We start from the raw sequence: 19981 nt of genomic DNA, 5'->3' as shown, positions 1-19981 counted from the left end.
AAACTCCTAGAGGAAAACATAGGCAGAACACTCTTTGATATAAATCACAGCAATATCTTTTTTGGATCTGCCTCCTAGAGTACAGAAATAAAAACAAAAATAAATAAATGTGACCTAATTAAACTTAAAAGCTTTTGCACAGCAAAGGAAACAGACTTTTGCTTCACTAAAAGAACCCATTAAAATTTTTTTCTTCTTAATCTTTTTACTTCTCTATGTCTGTCTTCATAGCCATGTGTTATTCTTTATTTCCCTCACTGAGAAAACATCAAAATAATGAAAAATAAAATAAAATAATAATCTCATGTGCCTATATTCTAATTTACTATTCTGTACTAATATAATATGGTGGAATTTGCAAAACAAAAATAAATCAGCATCCAGTGTTCAGGGGATCAACTTCCACCAAAGAAAAGGATTCAGTCATTATATTACTAATGAACTGTGTGTTTGTGAGACTAGGAATAGCTTCTCTGGATGAGCCACAGTTTTGAAATCCAACATCCAGCCTTTCAGTTAAAAGCATGGATTCCTGAAATTAAAAGATCCTGGGTTGAGTTCTAACTGTGCTGTGTGCCCTTCAGTGAGTTTGTTAACCTCTCTATGTTTGTTTGTATATGAAATGTGAATGGTGTCCTTATGTATGAATAGTGTCCTTGTATATGAAATGAAAATAATAATAATACTTTCCCCATGAAATAGCACATGTAAAATGTTCACATAGTACCTGCCACAAAGTAAGTGCTTAATCAATACAGGCAGACTCCATTTAAAGATCATTGCGCTAGGCCAACAGTGCAAAAGCACTAAATCCTGTCCACTTTCTAGACCTCTGCTTGGGTCAAACCTGCTTGGTGATCTGGAGCTTTGTCGGGTTAAAGCACGTTTCACCCATGTAAGTGGATCCCATGATGAAAGTTGAGTCATGAGGCTACCTAACTCTATGTACACACTCCAGTTGCTGGGAGTAGCGAGACGTTCACAGCGTAAGCATGTGAATTAACCACAAGCTGAATTACTCACTGTGGTTTCCTTCCTTTTCATCTCCCTCTATCTTGAGGTGCCGACTGCTGTTTATCTTTGGAAATCAAAATTTTTATTTACACAACATGCCTGCTGGGTAGTAATATTTTTACATCTTTATTGAGATATAATTTATATAGCATATAGTTCACCTGTTTAAATTAGATATGTTAATGGGGTTTAGTATATTTACAGAGTTATCATTAATAAGCCCTTTCAATTTGCAGGCTAAAATCTTTTTTCCCTGTTGTTCTTTTACTTCCTCTGGTCTAGCTCTTCTTTTTTTTTCTCTGTTTTGAATCTTTCTACTTGTGTGTGAGTCTTCCTGAATCAGTCCTCCAAGTATCTTCTATTTTCTGGGTGATTTTCATCTCAGATTTGTTGTGTCTTATTGAGCTACTTTCCCCACTTGCTCTTCCAGGTTCCTAATTTTATTCTCAACTAGCCTCTTTGAATTTGTCTATTACAATTTTAAACTTGAAAATGCATGTTTTAAAAATTTTAATTATCTAAATGGACTCGCTTACCTGATCTCATTTATTTTCATGTTTTTCACATTATGCGTTCCATAGTTCACACCAATGGGAGGCAACTTTCTAGGGGGTTCAACTCAGATTCTCTTTCTGGTTGCTGCATCCCTATAGCTAAGATGATGATGATGGTGGTGGTGATGGTGGTGGGCCTGTACATGGCTCAGCATGGCCTCACTGACTAGGATCAGCTGTCTGGTTTGCTGACACTTGAGAAACCCAGTGAGTGGTAGAAGGCACAGAGAAGTCTCTACTGCTGTGAGCTGGGGTGAACCCACTAACAACCTGCTAATTCTCTTCTGAGGCCTCTCTCCTCAGTGTAAGTCCTGTCACTGGCCTTATGAATTCAGAGCAACCCAGCCTTTCAAAGCACTGTCCTTTGAGAAGTGTAGGATCAAGGAGTCGTCTATCCTTAACCATGAAAGGGGTATGCGCAGCTCTTGTGGGAGGGGAATTCATGAGAATCTCAGGCTTTACCCCAGGTGTCTCTGCCATGAGCCTCTTGAAATGTTAAATCTTAGCAGGCCAGGAAGTCTTTCCCTTGATAAAAACAGGAAGTGCTTTCGCTCTGCTTCTAAAGGCAGCACTCTGCGAGTGGAAGTATCAACTAACACCTTTTTTTTTTTTTTAATATTTACTTATTTTATTTATTTGTTTATTTATTGACTGCGTTGGGTCTTCATTACTGTCTGTGGGCTTTCTCTAGTTGCAAGGAGTAGGAGCGAGGGGTCTACTCTTCGTTGCGATGTGTGGACTTCTCATTACAGTGGCTTGTCTTGCTGCAGAGCACGGGCTCTAGGTGCATGGGCTTCAGTAGTTGTGGCAAGCAGGCTTTTGAGTGCCGGCCCAGTAGTCGTGGTGCATGGACTTAGTTGTTCCAAGGCATGTGGGATCTTCCCGGATCAGGGATCAAACCCATGTCCTCTCATTGGCAGGCAGATTCTTAATCACTGCGCCACCAGGGAAGTCCCTCAACTAACACCTTTATTCTGACAAGTAACCCAGGTCTGGAGCAAATGTAAATGGCCTGGAAACTGTGGCTTTGAGTGACCCCACCCCGCCCACAGCACACCTCCACCTGTCATACTCTGGCTTTTGCTTGTGCTACAATGTAATCTCTATGTACCACGGCCTAATCCATGAGCTCATAGGATCCAGGCACCTGCCCTCCCTTCTCAACTCTCCCAATTCAATTCTCCTGTTAGTCTGGGAGAGTCTTAAAGACAAAGTGTTCCTACTTGGGGCAAGAAAGATTAGAAAAAGCAGACAGATAAGAATGATGTCTCTGGATTTTACTGTGTAGATTCTGAATGCGAAGTGGATTCCAGCATGGGGTTCTCTCTTACAACCGGGAAATTCAACTCGGCGCGGCAGACACCCACTCGTGTGCACACACAGGTTCTCTCTGTGATATAGTTTGCATATGTTTATTTCTTAGCTAAATGACCAGCAGAGTCTCCTCTTTCCAGTATCTGGTAAAAGCAAGAGAGAGAGGGAGGAAGTGTCTTCCCCAAGGCTGGCAGAGACCCAAACAAAGCTGGGAGAGGACTCCTGAGGACGAATGAAAGGACACTCAGATCTCTGGTCCCCCAGGCTGGCTTCCTCTGTGAGGAATGTGGCTCTCTGGCTTCATAGCCTCTCAGAGCCCATTGTGGCTCTCTCTCATCTCCATGGCTACTGAGGATACTGGTCTCCTCCAGAACCCGTTAGGGCTCCACCTAGGCCTGTGGTGAACTCCGTGATTCCCTCCAGGGCCTGGGCCAAGGTTGGGGCCATGGGGGCGGTAGACAGCTGTGTCAATGACATTTCTCAGGGACAGAGAGTTTCTCTAGAAAAAGAAGGCAGAATCATTTCAGAACTGGATCCCCCCCAACCCCCGACAAGCCTTCACCAGCGACTCCTTCTGGAATCTTTTCCCCCTTAAACCATTTCCCTCACTCAGCAGTCCTTCCACCAGTCTTTATTTCTTCTTTTGCCCCACCTTTCCCCACAAGTCAATAGTTTCCTCTGCACATAGATAGACTCCTCTGGTTGTAACTTGCTATTTCTCCTTAGTAACTTTCTCCTGATCTTTCTTTCCTCCCTACTCATCCCTAACTTGGTGGCCCTACTATTCATACCTCATTTCCTTATGTTCCTGCTACTCTTTCCCCCAGGCACTTTCCTACATATTAGGCACTCACCACACAGAAGAAGAGCCCAACAAAGAATCCCACGGCCACTACAACCGAGACCAGAGTGATGAGGAAGATTTCCCATGGCTTCAGGGACCCACTGGGCTTCACTTCATTCACTGGAGTTCCAGAACTTGTGCTAATTCTATTGGAAGTTGTGTGTGTTCCAGTTGGAAAAGATGTACCAGAGTCTCCTGTGGTTGCACTGGATCCAGTGTTGGAGGCTGTGTTGTTCCCATTGGAGATTGTGCTGGATCCAGTGTTGATAGGTGTGCTGGTCCCTCCAGAGGTCATACTGGATCCAGTACTGGAGATTGTGCTGGTCCCTCCAGAGGGCACGCTGGATCCAGCATTGAGGGTTGTGCTGGACACTCCAGAGACTGTGCTGGACCCTCCAGAGTTCATGCTGGATTCAGTATCGGAGGTCATGCTAGATTCAGTATCAGAGGTCATGCTGGATTCAGTATTGGAGGTCATGCTGGATTCAGTATCGGAGGTTGTGCTGGACCCTCCAGAGGTCATGCTGGATTCAGTATTGGAGGTCATGCTGGATTCAGTATCGGAGATTGTGCTGGACCCTCCAGAGGTCATGCTGGATTCAGTATCGGAGGTTGTGCTGGATTCAGTATTGGAGGTCATGCTGGATTCAGTATCGGAGGTCATGCTGGATTCAGTATTGGAGGTCATGCTGGATTCAGTATCGGAGGTTGTGCTGGACCCTCCAGAGGTCATGCTGGATTCAGTATTGGAGGTCATGCTGGATTCAGTATCGGAGATTGTGCTGGACCCTCCAGAGGTCATGCTGGATTCAGTATTGGAGGTTGTGCTGGATTCAGTATTGGAGGTCATGCTGGATTCAGTATCGGAGGTTGTGCTGGACCCTCCAGAGGTCATGCGGGATTCAGTATTGGAGGTTGTGCTGGATCCACTGGAGGTCACTTGGGATCCAGAGTTGGTGGCTGTGCTAGTACCACCATAAGTCATGCTAGATGCAGTGTTGGAGGCTGTCCTAGTCCCACTGGAGGTTGCACTGGATCCAGTGTTGGCTGTAGTGGATTCACTGGAAGTTGGGCTGGATTCATTGTTGACAGGTGTGCTCATACTAAAGGAGATTATGCCTAATGATAATCATAAATGATGACATATATTGAGCATGTATACTTTCCGCTCAATGCTTGGTTAAGTCCTTTACATGGATAATTCTATTTAAAGCTCACTATAGGCCAATGAAACAGATATTATTATTATCAACAGCTAAGATGAAAAAATTGAGGCTTAGAAATGTTGACACTTGCCCAGGTTTATACAGCTAGTAAGTAGTAGAACAGGAATTTGAACCCAGGCTGTTGAATCTGCACTTTTAGCTACCATGCTAAGTCACCCTCCACATCCACCCCAACACCAGGGTTACATGACCTAATTTCACTGATAGTAAGCTTATTCCATCATCTGCTGTACAATATCCAACACAGATAAAAAGTGTTATAAAGGAACTGTAGAACCCAGGTGAAACTAGTATATATTGATCAATTCATTATTAAAGTGGTATTGCTTCTTTTTTGGAAAATATTTCTGAGTGTTGTTCAGAAAACACCTATATCAGAACTATCTGGGGAGCTTACTGAAAATAAAGATTTCTAGGCAAACTACTCCAGACTAAATGAATCAGAGTCTGAGATGGGCCTAGGTATCTGGGTGATTATATATGCTTTAAAGTTCCAGGGGCTCCTGATCACAAGGAAAAGGATAGAAAAGAGCAAGTTATATGTAACTTAAATATGTAAGATCTCCCAGGATTAAGGTCTGCAAATCAAGATCTATAGGTATAGGGAAGCATTTCCACCTTCTTGAAGGCTCAGCTAGAGTTAAGGTTGTGCCTGTTTTTGCCTCTCACTACGCTGAAGGACAAACACACTCAGCCTCCCCAGATAAACAAAATTTATCTCATTTGTGGCTCATTTTACTACTAACTTGGACAGGAGTGCATATCACCTCACTCCATACATGTATTTTTCCCTCAGGCTGATTTGAACTAGCATAGGATTAGAGTTTAGCTCTATTTGGGGAAGGCCCCCCAAAATCTGCAATGGGGTACAAACTGAAGTTAAGGTCAGAATCATGAGTAAAACTAAATAAGAAACTGTAATGAACAAGAGTAGGGGTAACATGTGAACAGGGAGTAGATTTGATCTAAGTTTTGGAGAACAGAATAGATGAGTCAAAATTATATGAGGATTAATTTTGATTCAAAATGATGAACTCTTGGGGGAGTTCCTTGGTGGTCTAGTGGTTAGGATTCGGCACTTTCACTGCCATGGCCCGGCTTCAATCCCTGGTTGGGGAATTGAGATCCTGCAAGCTGTGCAGCACAGCCGAAAAAAAAAAAAAAAATCTCTAAAGAAGTCATGCTTCCTAGTTGCACAATAGGAGATGGCCCAAGGAGTGTTTAATAGAGTGTCAGAGATGTGGAACAGAATGGGAGTTAGTTTTGACTCTTGACTCCCTTTCTCCTTGGTCTGAGGCTGACTTAGGCTGATCGTGGAATTGGGGTTAAGGACATGAGAAAAATTAAGTTTGTATAATATAAAAGAGTGATATTTTAAAATAATAATCAACTCTTGTTATTAATATTTAAACCCCAGCCATATCTCACAGGTCATTACTGTTTTATAGATGCAGAAACTGAGGCACTGAGAAGTTAACTCACCCAAAATGCACAGGTAACAGATGGAGCCATGATTCAAACACAGGCAATTAGAGACCAGAGTCCACAGTTTTAACCACTGTGCTCTGACTGCCTCCCCGGTGATACCTATTAGACTGAAGTGATTGGAGTGAAATAATGACCCTCACTCTATGGAGGAGAACCGGAGCTGTTCCTAGTGGTGGTCACCGTCTCCCACAATCCCTCAAAAGTTCTCAGATCATGCACCTTTAAAGAAAAGCACTCACCATTTCCTAAAAGTAGGAGATGCAACAGTAACCAATACACAAGGAGAATGCTTCTTTTCTGCATCTCAATCTGCTTCTTTGTGGCTGGTAAAAAAAAAAGATACTTGGATCCCAGATGTGGCCAAGACCTAGAAGGCAAAGAATAGTATTCTTGAGAAAGGAGAGTTCAAGATGAAGAGAGAAAGGCTAGAGCTTCCAGGAGCTTGGGTCTCCTAAGTATGTGTTCTTGGAAGGAATCTTGAGCTTGGGGGGTGGGAGACTGGATGCCAGAGCTGCTTAAGCTTCCTCCATGCGATGCGGTTGCCTCTTTCTTTATAATGGAAGAGCTGCAAGGGCCTTTATAGCTTCATATAGGTTGGGGAGGGGTTGGGAAGTTGACTTGTTTTTCTGCCAACATGAGCAGGTAACAAAACAATACTGAGCCTGAGAAGCAATAGACTGGGGGTCAAGAGGAAGGTGAGAAAGGAGAATGACATGATCATACTAGGCAGGGCATTGGGTTGGGTTTGAGCAGGAAGTAGAATTGGATAAGGAGATCAAGACTGTCAGAGTGGAAGGGACCCACCCTTGAGGCAAAAATAGGGCCAGAAACCTGTCCCAGTTCAAGACTGTTTCCTGGTCAGGAAGTCCTGTGTGTGTACTTTTAGCACGGAAGAAGCCCTAAAAGACTGAGCTGAGGGGGCAGGACCCAACATCTTTGAATCAAAAAAAAAAAAAAAAAAAAAGAGAGAGAGAGAGAGACTTCAAAGAGAGCAGTAACTAGGAATCTGGGCTCCTGGGATACGGGCAGAAGACAGATGGTACATTGCTGAGTATGCAGTAGGTACTCAACAATGCACAATGGGGACTTCCCTGATGGCGCAGTGGTTAAGAATCTGCCTGCCAATGCAGGGGACATGGGTTTGATCCCTGATCCAGGAAGATCCCACATTGCCACTGAGCAACTAAGCCCATGCGCCACAACTACTGAAGCTCACGCGCCTAGAGCCTGTGCTGCACATTGAGAAGTCACCACAATGAGAAGCCTGTGCACCACAACGAAGAGTAGTCCCCGCTCGCCACAACTAGAGAAAGCCTGCGGCCAGCAACGAAGACCCAAGGCAGCCAATAAATAAGTAGATAAATAAATTAATTAATTAAAAAAAAACAGTGCACAATGACTGAATAGGGAAAGAGATCCATGGGTAGTGTAGCCATCTTTGGGGTCTCTGGGTCATGGGGAATGAGGGTGGGGGAGAGTGTTGAATATGCAGGAACAAGACACCTGTCACAGTCACAGCAGGTATAGGGATGGTATAGGGCCCCCACTTTTTAAAATTTATTGAAGTATAGTTGATTTACAATGTTGTGTTACTTTCTGCTGTACATCAGAGTGATTCAGTTGTATGTATATAGTTCTATACATAGAATTATATATATAGTTTATATATATAAGTTTTATATCTATATATAGTTCTATATGTATATATAGTTCCTTGTGCTATACCGTAGGACCTTGTTGTTTATCCATCCTATATATAATAGTTTGCACCTGCTTATCCCAAACTTCCAATCCTTCCCTCCCCTCCACAAGGGCCCCCTTTTGATTCTCAATCATAGGGGTTCCCGTCTTGTTTATTTTTAGAGTAATTCATAGGGGGTTTTCCTCCCTGAGATCCTTCAGATGTTCCTTCTCATCAGCCTTAACGAAGCACCTCTCAGTAAGGTATACCATGGGCACCACATTAGGAGACTTCAAATCTGTTGGGGGAGGGAGAGACACAGTCCAAGTCCTCTAGGAACTTTGAGTTGGGTCTGGTTGCAGATATAACAGCAGAAAGGACACACAGTCAGCTAAATGAGCATGGCTGAAGAGATCCAAATGAGTGGAGGGTTTGGGGAGTTCATGGGGAGGGCTTCTTGTGGCCAGGGTAAGGGGAGTGAGATTGAGGGGAGTTCCAGTGCACAGTCTGTATGACTGAAGTCAGCTGTCTCCATTCCCTGTCAATGAGGAGAAACTTTGTGGAAGAGGGGACATCTCAAGTAGTTTATTTGTGGATGAATGGGCATCCCCGACACATAAGACCTTCTAGAAAGAAGCTGGCAAGGAGGAGGTGGCTGGTGACATGAAGGAGCTTGGAATAAGTGAGTCTGAGAGTCAGGAGGGACAGAGTGTGCTGGGAAAGGCTTACATGTGGATCCGCCTAGGGGCTGTGATGGGTGGTTCCTGAGGTTGAGGTGTGAGGGGCCAGTCAGTGACAGGTGGGGTCCTGAACTCCCAGCAATCCTATTCTGTGGCTGTAAAGCCAATAGCACTCTAAGAAAGAAAACTTTTCTTCTCTCTAGAATTAATTGGAGGCAGAGGTCCTGAATTTAAATCCATATTTCACCTTTTAGAGTTATCCTAAAAATTTTTTACATGCGTACTCATCAGTCTAAATGTAAATAATATCTTTACACTCCTTCAAAACAATACAAGGACCTTGGAACACTTTCATTCTTATTACCTGTCTCCAAACTCAAACCCTAACATTATCAAGTATGTTAACTCTATCTTGTTTTTTAACTTCATGAGAGATTATTGCTATCTGCTTATACACCATAAGAACACAGTCACACAGCTACAGTAAGCTGCAAGAGAGATTGAGAAATATAGCCCTTTGCTGGGTGGACATGTGCTCAACTAAAATTTGAGAATCCTATTGTCAAAGATGGAGAATGGATATTAGTAGACAACCATAAACCTATGACAATACCTACAGTTTTTTGTGGATCTGATCGGGCTGTCTGTTTTGTTTTGTTTCTTGCTGGCTTCACTCATGATGACTCCTTTGTGATTTGAGATTTATGACTATACATTTATTTTTCTTGTGTTGTTATCTATATAAGTTCTTTGAAACCGAAGATGAGTTCTGATCTTCCACAGTGAATTTGCATGTTTTTGCCAAGCATAGGGAGGCAATATCATTTGAAGATTCCTTTAAATTAAAATATGGGCTTGAGCTCTTTTGAATTACCTAGGTTGCATGATTTGGGGCTGCAAACCACGTGAAGTATCATGGTTACAAGTTATTTCTCAAGAGGTACTTCCCCCATCCTCCCTTCCCCTGCAATGAGTTAATAGACAGGCAATTTTGCTTGCATTTCCTTGGTGGTGATGGTTGGGGGGTGGGTTGTTTTTGTTTTAAATATTTATTTGTTTGTTTGTTTGTTTGTTTGGCTGAGCCAGGCCTTAGTAGCAGCATGTGAGATCTTTGTTGTAGCATGCAGGATCTTTTAGTTGTGGCATGTGGGATCCAGTTCCCTGACCAGGGATGGAACCCAGGCCCCCTGCATGGGGAGTGTGGAATCTTAGCTACTGGACAACCAGGGAAGTCCTGGGGTGGGTTTGGTTTTAGTTTACACTGTCCTTAGGGTTTCAGATTTATGCGAAGTTCTACTATGAGAGTCCTCGCCTGGGCTGGTCTGACTGAGGCTGTGCTACCTGAAGCTTAAATTCACTGATTGGGCAAAAGTTGGCTTGGGTACTCTTACCTCATTGGGTCCCTACCTTAACTTAGTCTTCACTTTTAGCATTCCTTATTGTCCTGCTGAATCATTGATACTTTTAAGAAGAATTTTTAGTCCATCATTTTTAGTTTTTTAGCATATTTTAAGTCAGGGCACCTAGCCCATTATAGAGCCAGAAATTTAAGTTCTTATTGGATTGTTCTGAGAAATAAATGATGGTGTATTTAAAGGTACAGCACGAGACTTCCCTGGTGGTGCAGTGGTTAAGACTATGCCTGCCAATGCAGGGGACATGGGTTCGAGCCCTGGTCCAGGAAGATCCCACATGCCGCAGAGCAACTAAGCCCATGTGCCACAACTACTGAGCCTGTGCTCTAGAGCCCATGAACCACAACAATTGAGCCCCTGTGCCACAACTACTGAAGCTCATGCGCCTAGAGCCTGTGCTCCACATTGAGAAGCCACCGCAATGAGAAGCCGGTGCACCGCAATGAAGAGTAGCCCCAACTAGCCACAACTAGAGAAAGCCCATGTGCAGCAACGAAGACCCAATGCAGCCAATAAATAAATACATTTACTTTTTTAAAAAGGCACAGCATAGTGTTTGGTGCATAATAAGCATGCAATAATAAAGGACAGAGGAAAAGCGTAAATATATAGATGCCAAGTGTATTTTGAGGTTTTAATAGTAGCATGTCACAGTGATTTTTCTCCTTACTTGTCATATACCATTTGGAAAAGACAAAGAAGTAGGGAAGGAGAACCTTCCCAAAGGTGAAGGAGACCTGGAGGACATGTGCAGGTCAAAGATGGCTTTCTGTCTATCCAGTTTGTATGATTTAAAGCTACAAACCCCAATGAAGAATGTCATGCAATTACAAATTATCAGGGGAGGTTTTTACCCTCCTCCACTCAGTGTCATGTTTACAGACAGACATTTGTCTGAGTCACCAATGTGCAAGGTGGGCAATACGATTTCATTCTAGTTTAACCATAACACTGAAGCTTTAACCCTTTTAGGTCTCAGCTTTCTTTAGAGTCTCCTATTAGACTCCACCCCTTATGGAGGTCCTGGACTTTGTCTCCTGTACCCTAAGTGCTAATAAGCTGTGAGAAAGCTTAAATTCACCAGATGTAGCAAAAGCCTTCAGTGTGAAGGCAGGTTCAGAGCTCTCCTTCAGCCTTTCTGAGTCTCTGCCTTCTCTTGGTTGTTGATCTAAATATTACCTATCTACCCAGCTGACAGATAGTATCTACCCAGCTGACTTTTTTCAATATTTTACCCAGCAATTTTTGTTGCTTTCATTAAGAGAGGTGGTTAATGCATCTTGTCCACTATATTGCCAGAAAAGTAGAAGTTCTCAAAAGATTGTTTTGAGGTTACAATTGTTAAATGACAGTACATTTAAAGTTACCTAGTACAATTCTAGTAAGCACTCAGTAACAAAGGAAAAAAGGAGGGGAAAGAATGCTCAAACAAGGAAGATAAACAAGGAAGCAAGTCATCTTGCTACCACAAATACTATGAGTTGTATTTTTTAAAGCTGTAATAATATCCTTCTACCTGCCGGTCACATTGTGTCCTGAGGAAATAAAAAAGAATTCCAACGTGAAAAGGGCACAGGTTATTACTTGTGCATTAGGAGAGCAAAGAGAAATTGTTGTGCGGTTGGTCACTGTGACTTCCTAAGAGGCTCTGAACTATGGTGAAACTCAGGGAGAATCCAAACCTGATGAGGCTGCAGGTCTCCTCCAGAAACAACTCTGTTTTTCTGGCTGCCCTGTTAGTCAAACCCTCTGTGATCTCTATCTTTTCTCTGGTTCTTTTCTTGATGTTGCTCATGACCATCTCCATGGCCAATTCCCTGAAGACCTTTCAGAAGCCCATCTTGACCCTTTTTATGGTCACTGCCTTCTCCTCCATGATCCCCTTATTCTGTGAGATTTCCTCTTCCAGAGCACCGTGCATTATCCAGTCTATATTCCACACTCCCCCTACCTCTATGTCTTTCTTGGTGGCCTCGTCTGTGATCCACTTCATGGCTCTTGCCACGGCCTCCTCCATGTCCACGACTCCCGCCAAGATTCACGCCATAACCACCCCCTTGGCTGTGGCTTAATTCATGGCGTACTCCATGACTTACCATGTGTTCCAAGCCTTATGCTCCTCCATGAACCAGTGCGTTTTCTAGGCCATAGAACATTCCAGAGCCCAATCCTGAGTCCAGGTCCAGACTGAAGCCAATTCTGTGGTCACAGAGGTTGCAAATGCCTCTGTTTATCAGGGGAAAAGAAAAGTCCTTCTAAAAGAGAAATATATATATATTATTAGAGTTAAATCCTTTTCTTTCAGATCATTAAAACTCAATTGTCAAAAATCACAAATTTTCTCTTTTCATCCATTCCTTGTGTGTGTCTCTCTTCCTCTCATTTATTTATTTATTCATTTCTGTGAGAAAACAGCCTTCCTGATTATTGCACTTGCATATTCTCTGTGTGAATAATGTGATCATTGCTCTGTACCTTGGCAAATCCACATCCTGTACCTACAGTAGAGTCTCCCAGAAATACCGAGTCTTTCATTGTGTTAATCAGCCAAGAAAGTTGTGTGTCTGTGAAGAAAGGTAAAAACAAGAAACTTACAAAATTTCATAAAATAGAAGTCAGAATAGTAGTTACCTTTGGTCACGCAGGTATTGACAGGGAGGGGCTACCAGAAACTACTCAGATGATAGGAATGTTCAGTATTTTGAACAGGGTAGTGGTTATTCATGTGTGTACACATTTTTAAATTAATCAAGCTGTACACTTGAGATTTGTGCACTTCTTGTAAGTTATACTTCAATTTTTTTTTTTTTAAAGATAAGGGAAGGCCCATTAAGAACTAAAGGTTGGAGAACCCGCTTTAAACACTGTGGCAAAAACACAGGTTCTCCTGTGAAGCAGACTTGGATCAGAGCCCCAGTTCTGTCACCACCTCGCCCTGTGATCAGCAAGCTACTTCGGTCTCTGACTCCAGTGTCCTAGCCTGTAAAATGGGATAGTAAGAGTACATGCCCCAGAGGTGGTTAAGCAGAGTTAAGGAGAAACAATGCTCTCTTGGATTTTTAGTCCTGGACCTCACACCTAGTAAACTGTTACTAAAATGCTAGTTATTATTATTACATCTATATCTTCAACAATTAGAGGATTGTTTATGGCTGGTGAGTCACATTTTGTTCTTGACATAGTGAGAGATCAGAAGATCTGAAATAAGAAATGCAAGTAAGTTGATTATAAATTATGCCAGCGTTTGTGGCTGGTGTGTGAATTTTTCATTTATTTATTGTTTATTTACTTTGTCTCATCCTATACACGTTGAAGACCACTTCAGGAATACATAATGCCAAAATGAGAAAGTATAAATATATTTTTAAAAACTAGAGCAAGAAAGATACATTAGAATAGAAGATTAAGACCAGGATGGAGAATAGAATGCAGAAATGCTGCTGGCACATGGCTGTCACCCCTTCCCCGCCCCCAGAGAACTGCAAGGGGCTTTAGGCCTCAAAACAGGTCAGCTCTCAGAGCATCAGAAGCCTCCCCTATACAAGGGTGGGTGTTTCTGGGGCTTCTGTCCTTGATAAGGGTATTTTCTTATTTTATTTTATTTATTTATTTTGTTTCATTTTATTTATTGACTGCATTGGGTCTTCGTTGCTGCACACGGGCTTTCTTTAATTGTGGCGAGCAGGGAGGCTCCTCTTCGTTATGGTGGTGGGTTTCTCAGTGCCACGGCTTCTTTTGTTTTGGAGCATGGGTTCTAGGTGCACAGGCTTCAGTAGTTGTGGCGCACGAGCTTAGCTGCTCTGCAGCATGTGGGACCTTCCCAGAACAGGCTTGAACCTGTGTCCCCTGCATTGGCAGGTGGATTCTTAACCACCATGCCACCAGGGACGTCCAAAGGTATTTTGTTTCATTTTGTTTTGGGTTTTTTGTTTGTTTTTGTTTTTTATATTTTTATTTGAGTGTATTAAGAGTGGCTCCTAAAAAGATGTTAGAGACAAGTTTAACCTTTAAAGTGAATTTTAGTCTCATCGATTGCGTCTTTCACTTGGTTTCTTTGGTATCTAAAACACGATTTTGGTTACCACAATGCCAAGGGTATTTTCTTATTATCCTCTCTTACTGGGTAGTTGAGTATTGAAATGGTCAGCCTATCTGAGCTGTGCTAATAGGTATCTACAAAAGTGAATTTCTTTTCACTTGAGTAAAATCATAAAAAGACAGAAAAGGAGCCCCTCACCCTCACCCTGGGAAGTAGCATGTGGTAATATCTATGATCGTGAGAAATCTGTTGGGGACCCAAATGTTCATCACTTGCTAGAGATCCTTTTTCTGGTGCTATAGTTCCAGCTATTTTATAAAGATATGCTTTCCCTTATCCTCGCCTCTATCCACACCACAAAGACCCATACACTTTCTTCTCTCTTGGGCCTCCACTTCACCTTTGTTTTCTTTTTTTCTATTTCTTGCTATATAATCTATCATTTATATTTTCTGTTTTGCTCCCTCTTGTGGTCTTTGTATTATGCTATGTGAGAAAGTAAAAATCAGACTGAGAAAGTAACGATCTACCCTGCCGTTCCCCAGGCTGGGATGACGATGTGGATCAAATCAGATGCAGAGATCACTGGAAAGAATATTTTCCCCAAGGACACGCTGCAGCTGTAAAGCATCAAACAGCCCTCTATGAGTGACTTACTCTCTTTCAATGATTTAGTCAATGAAAAATGTAGTTCTCTAAAATCATAGGCTTTTGCAATTTGCTGTTTGAAATTATATCAATAAGAAGGAAATATCCCATTCTTGTCTGGAGAATCTAAGTTACTTTGATACAGAGAAGCAGCCTGGATTTCCTACTGGGGGGCAGATGAGTCTCTTGTAACTTTGTAGTTTCCAAGGAAACCAGGTCCATTTTATAATCTAGAGCTGCTGTGAATCCTGTACACACGGCCCTGCTTTGTTTTGGGCTTATTAAAACTCTGCTTCATTTAACTTTTGCCCAAACTCTGAGCTTCCCTCAATACTATAATGACTCTTTTCCTTAGTTGGTAAGAAGCTCCTTAGTCCCTCTAGTGTACAGTCCCTTTTGGTGCAATGAGCCGATATATCTGACTTTGTGAGACTGCAGCTGTGCTCCTGCTGCTCTTATGCTGATTGGGTTAGCACACAGGCGACTCGCCATGCACTGCTTTCTCATTCTGAATATCTTACTGGTTCCATTCCCATTATTTTGTTCCCACTCATGATCCATATTCTAGGTGGGTTCTCCCCCATCTCCGTGCACAGTAAATCACCAGGCAAAACTCAATCTACTAAGAGTCCAACACCAACCATGACTGCAGCCCAAAAGATGAGGATGATGCCTCAGAGCTGCAAATATCCACTTGGTTTAATCACATGCATTGGTGTGTGGCTCACACTAACTGTGTTTGTGCCCATGGTGACTGGGCTTGTTTTATGGGAGATGGTGCTGGTTGCAGGAGTGGTGGCTGGCTCATGGGTAGATCCTGTCCTGGTGGTCCTAGTACCTGGCAATGAGGTGATAGGTGATGCTCCGATAATGGATGTGCCCAGGCCAGAGGGATTCGGGGCTATCCCAGGGGCAGTATTCCTGGTAGCAGGGGATGTGGAGTCCATTCCAGGAGCTGTGGTGACAGAGGTGGGGGTTGTTGGTTTGGTTCCAGTGATCCTCGTGCCTAGGAAATAGGTCACACAATATGATGCATTTGTAGTGGAGATAATTAACAGGGAGGCAGGTGTACTTAGAGCAGAGGGATTGATCTAACACATCTATGGTGCTGGTGGTTTGAGGGGAGGTGCTGTGGTGGGAGGAGAGATGGTAGAACGTGATTCGCCTGAGACCATGGTCCCCAGAATAGAGGTGAGTGTCTTACAGAAGAGGAGGTAGAATACGTGCATGGATGGTGCTGCTCATGGTGGAGGCAGAAGATTGAGGAAATGTGACCATGATTGATGTAGAAGTGGGAGATCTACTCAATCGTGGAAGTGGCCACCCCCAGAGAAGAGGGTGGGCTGGGATGAAAGGAATAGGGTCTGATATTCTTGTGATATAGTTAATCACTGGGTATAAGGAAGGTGCTGGAGGAAGAGATGACAGAATAAAATTTATCCATAGATGAGGCAGTGGTCATGGCTTGGAGCAGAGGTGACAGAATCGAACACAATCGTGGTGATCAACAAAGTCGAGCTGAGTGCGCTCGGAACAGATGGCCCACATAAAGAGGTTGGCGACCCCAGGCACAGAGGCGGGGTGGAGGGGTCTCAGACAAGGTGGGAGGACCTGATACAGAAGAGGAAGTAGAGGTGGAGATGTTGGTAGCAATGGTTGTGTTTAGATGAGAAGTGGCAACACTGATACAAGAACGGTGCCTGTCACTGGAATAGCAGAGGGTGGCTGAGAACAAAGTGGGTAGAATCAATTCCAATACGAGTGCTGATGGCAAGTGCAGAGGTGGTTTTATTCAGAGGAAGTTCCAGAGTATGAAAAAAAAATAGTTTTGGTCTTGGACTAGAAAAATGATTGGCAAACTTTTCCTGTAAAGGGCCAGATGGTAAATTTTTAAGCTATTTGGTCACAGTCTCTGTCACAATTATGCAGAGTAGCTGGAAATCAGCTATAGATGTAAACAAATAGCTGTGGGGGTGTTCCAACAGCACTTTATTTGGAAAGACAGATAACAGGCAAGACGTGGCTTGTGAAGTATTGTTTGCATCCCCTGGACCAGGGGTCTATATGTTGAGAAGGCCACAGTAGTTCCAGGGGCCTTGGTGGGCAGACTCCACACTGGTTCCTGAGGCTGTGGTAGAAGCTGTGGTAGGTGGTCTCAAAGCCTGTGGTGGTTTCACTGGTGGAGACTGTGGTGGGCACAGATGTCATCATGGAGGCTGAGGTGGTATCAGAGGCTGTGGTGGTCTCAGTGGGCATTGTGGTAGGTGCAGAGGGCACAGACCCTGCAGCTGTCACAGAGGTCTTAATGGAGACTGTTGTGGTATCAGAGACTGTGTTGGCAGCTGTCCTGGTCTCAGAGATGGTGTTGGAGGCCATGGTGGTCTCAGAAGATGTTGTTGTGATCCTAGAGCCAGTGGTGGAGGCTGTGGTGGACACAGATGTTATTGCTGAGGACAGGACAGGGGACTTCTTGACACCTGCCTGCCTTATCAGAGTGGCTTCAGGATGGGAGGAGGGCATCAGGCTGGAGCCCAGGTGGGGTGCTCCGCAGGGGGAGGGGAGGGACCTGGTGTCACCCAACACCAGACTCTGCTCTGTTAGGGAGTGAGATCCGGGAGCTCTGGGTCAAGTGGAGCCTCCAGGGAAGGAGAGCCGCAGACTGGGGAACCCAGAGTCCCTGCTGGCCTGCCCTGGCCACCCTACTCAGGCTCCCCCTCTGCTCTCAAACCTGAAGCCCACTCCAGCCCTAGAGGTCTTGGGTGCTCGCTGCCAGGGTTGTGCTTTCTCCCCCAGGACTGGGACTGAGACTGGGACTTAGACCGGGACCAGGACCAGTGTGGGGGCAGGGATAAGGGGGTGGGTGGGAGCATTCCCTGCCTTGCCACTCACTCATTAAGTAATTTTTCCTAATGAGGGCCCAGCTCCAGAGCTTGTTAAAGGATTTCCCCTTAGATTTCAAAGTGATCATTAGCCTGGGAGAGAGAAGTGGGAAGGGAGACATTCAACGACACGTCCTGGCCCGCAGTTGCCGTTTGCTTTGGGGAGATGAAGAGCCTCCCCAAATCCCTCAAATGCGTGCCCTTTGACCCCCAATGCTCCATTTTGGTGCCTTGGCAGGGAGGCGTTGGTCAAGTTGGATGTTTTGCTTTATTTTGCTTCGGTTTTTTAAGTAGGGTCCAGGCTGGGGAAATTCATGGTTAGAGGCAGGGGTTAGGGGGTATCTGCTTTCCTCCCAGAGCGAGTGACACTCCTGTCCTGGCAGCTGCCACATGCTGAGTCACCATCTGCCCAGAGACTGAAAACCAAGCAGCCTCCTCCTTTTTCCTATGGTACTCCAGCCCTCTTCCAGAACCCAGGTGTCCCTCTCTGCCTCAAGGTTCTCTCCAGGGACCCAAGTCTGGAGTCCCTCTGGCATCTGGCTTGCCTCCTTTCTGGGACCCACACTACAATTCTGCCCTTAGCAGAGCAGATCTCCAGCAGGAGATTCAGAGAGCCCTTCAGGCCTGAGGGCCCTCCCGGCCCAGAGCTGGGTCCTGGCAGATAATCCGCTGACATAAGTGTCCAGATTAGAATTACTGCCCATGATGGGCTTCCACCTTCTTGCAAATGAGGATGCCAAAAAGCTGCCTGTGGCCCTGCTGTTTGATTCTGGATGGAGTCAAGGTTGGAAGGTCTGTGGCAAACTAGAGTGCCTTTCTGGTCAGCAAAGATGCTGATGCTATCCTTTTCCAGTAAGAGTGAGACCCAAAGCTACATGGATGATGGGCGGTGGTTCTGTTGGGACTGACATTTGGGCATGGAATAGTTTTGGAGCAAGGCTGCTGTCCTAACATGAGTACGGGACATGGCAGATGCGCATAAATATTGGGCTTAATTCATTAGAGTCTTGTTTTATTTTGTGTAGTACTGCCTTGTGATAACTCTTACTGAATTATTTAATTTTAAATTACCTATATTTGTCTCTCAGATGAGAGCTATGTCTTATACTTCTTTGTAATCCTCAACAGAATGTATAGTAGGTGCTTAGAAGTACTTGCTTATTAAGTAACACATTTTCTTCTCATTTTTTCACCACGCAAATGAGCCAAGCATGAAGTCAGGCTGGCTCTTCTCAAAATCAAGGAATAAGCCATTTTAGGAGCAATGGAAATTCACCCTCCCCTTCCTGGACCCTCCAAAGAATCCCTGTCCTCCAGCCACTGCTGCTCAAGTCCATCTATAAGGTCACGGCCAGAGCCAGGAACACCAGTCAGGACTTTCTCCCAGCTGATAGTCCAGTAATTATGATGCCTTACTTTATAAATATTTTACACTTTATTATAAAATGACCAGTAGATGGAAAGACAGCTGATGACAGCTGATGACTCTCCCTTTCTCCGTCTGCCCAATCAGTAATAGGTGAAAAGGCTTTAATAAATTGGAGAGAAAATCTAGAAAATATACATAGATGAAATGTCTGCAAGGAGAAAAATCAGAATCTGGGGTGAAAGTGTGAGAAGAGAGGATAGGGGCAGTAGAGAAGATGGGTGACTCCTACAGGAAAAAGCCAAGACTTTGGGGCTTGGGGGAAAAGATAGGAAAATAAATAATGGGTGGGGAACACCATTCAGGAAGGTCTGGGGTGGGGATCCACAGATGAGACTGCAGGCCAAACAAAAATCCCTCCCTGTGTGCCCACCCACTACCCAGCAAGCCAAACCAACAGGATGCCCACTGCAGACATTTAGAGAAACTAAGGGATTCAGGAAGAAGAGGGAAGAGCCATCTGGGTGAGAGATATTTATGATCTTTTCTGGAATTTTTCTGAAAATGGAGAGGATGGAGAAGAAAAATACTATTTTTCCATTAAAAAAAAAAAAGTCAAGGGCCCTGGGAACTCAGGAAAAGCCTGTTTACACACAAACTCTAAGTAATAGTAGATGGAAGTAGTATAGGTTGGTCCTGAAACACAGAGGTTCTGTCTTCCGGCTTCATCTGCCCATAAACTTGACTCACAGTCAGGTCTGGAGCATTGCCTTCTAAGGCTCCTGAACGTCCCTTCACTTTGCTGTCCCTCCCAGGACTCAGAGTCCTACACT

At 44.1% G+C, this 19981-nt stretch overlaps 1 protein-coding gene across 1 annotated transcript; it reads right to left on the bottom strand.

The window, feature by feature from the left end:
* Positions 1-3192: 3192 nt before the first annotated feature.
* Positions 3193-4828, bottom strand: MUC21 (mucin 21, cell surface associated). Its single transcript, XM_057698171.1, has 2 exons — positions 3737-4828; positions 3193-3381 (listed from the first exon to the last, which is right to left on the bottom strand). The coding sequence occupies exons 1-2, from the start codon at positions 4826-4828 to the stop codon at positions 3193-3195; spliced, it is 1281 nt and encodes a 426-aa protein (XP_057554154.1).
* Between the last annotated feature and the right edge of the window lie 15153 nt (positions 4829-19981).

The sequence above is a fragment of the Hippopotamus amphibius genome, chromosome 11, assembly GCF_030028045.1.
Source record: "Hippopotamus amphibius kiboko isolate mHipAmp2 chromosome 11, mHipAmp2.hap2, whole genome shotgun sequence".
Taxonomy (NCBI): Eukaryota; Metazoa; Chordata; class Mammalia; order Artiodactyla; family Hippopotamidae; genus Hippopotamus; species Hippopotamus amphibius.
Note: the sequence above shows the minus strand (reverse complement) of the source record. Positions and strands in the feature narration are given on the sequence as shown.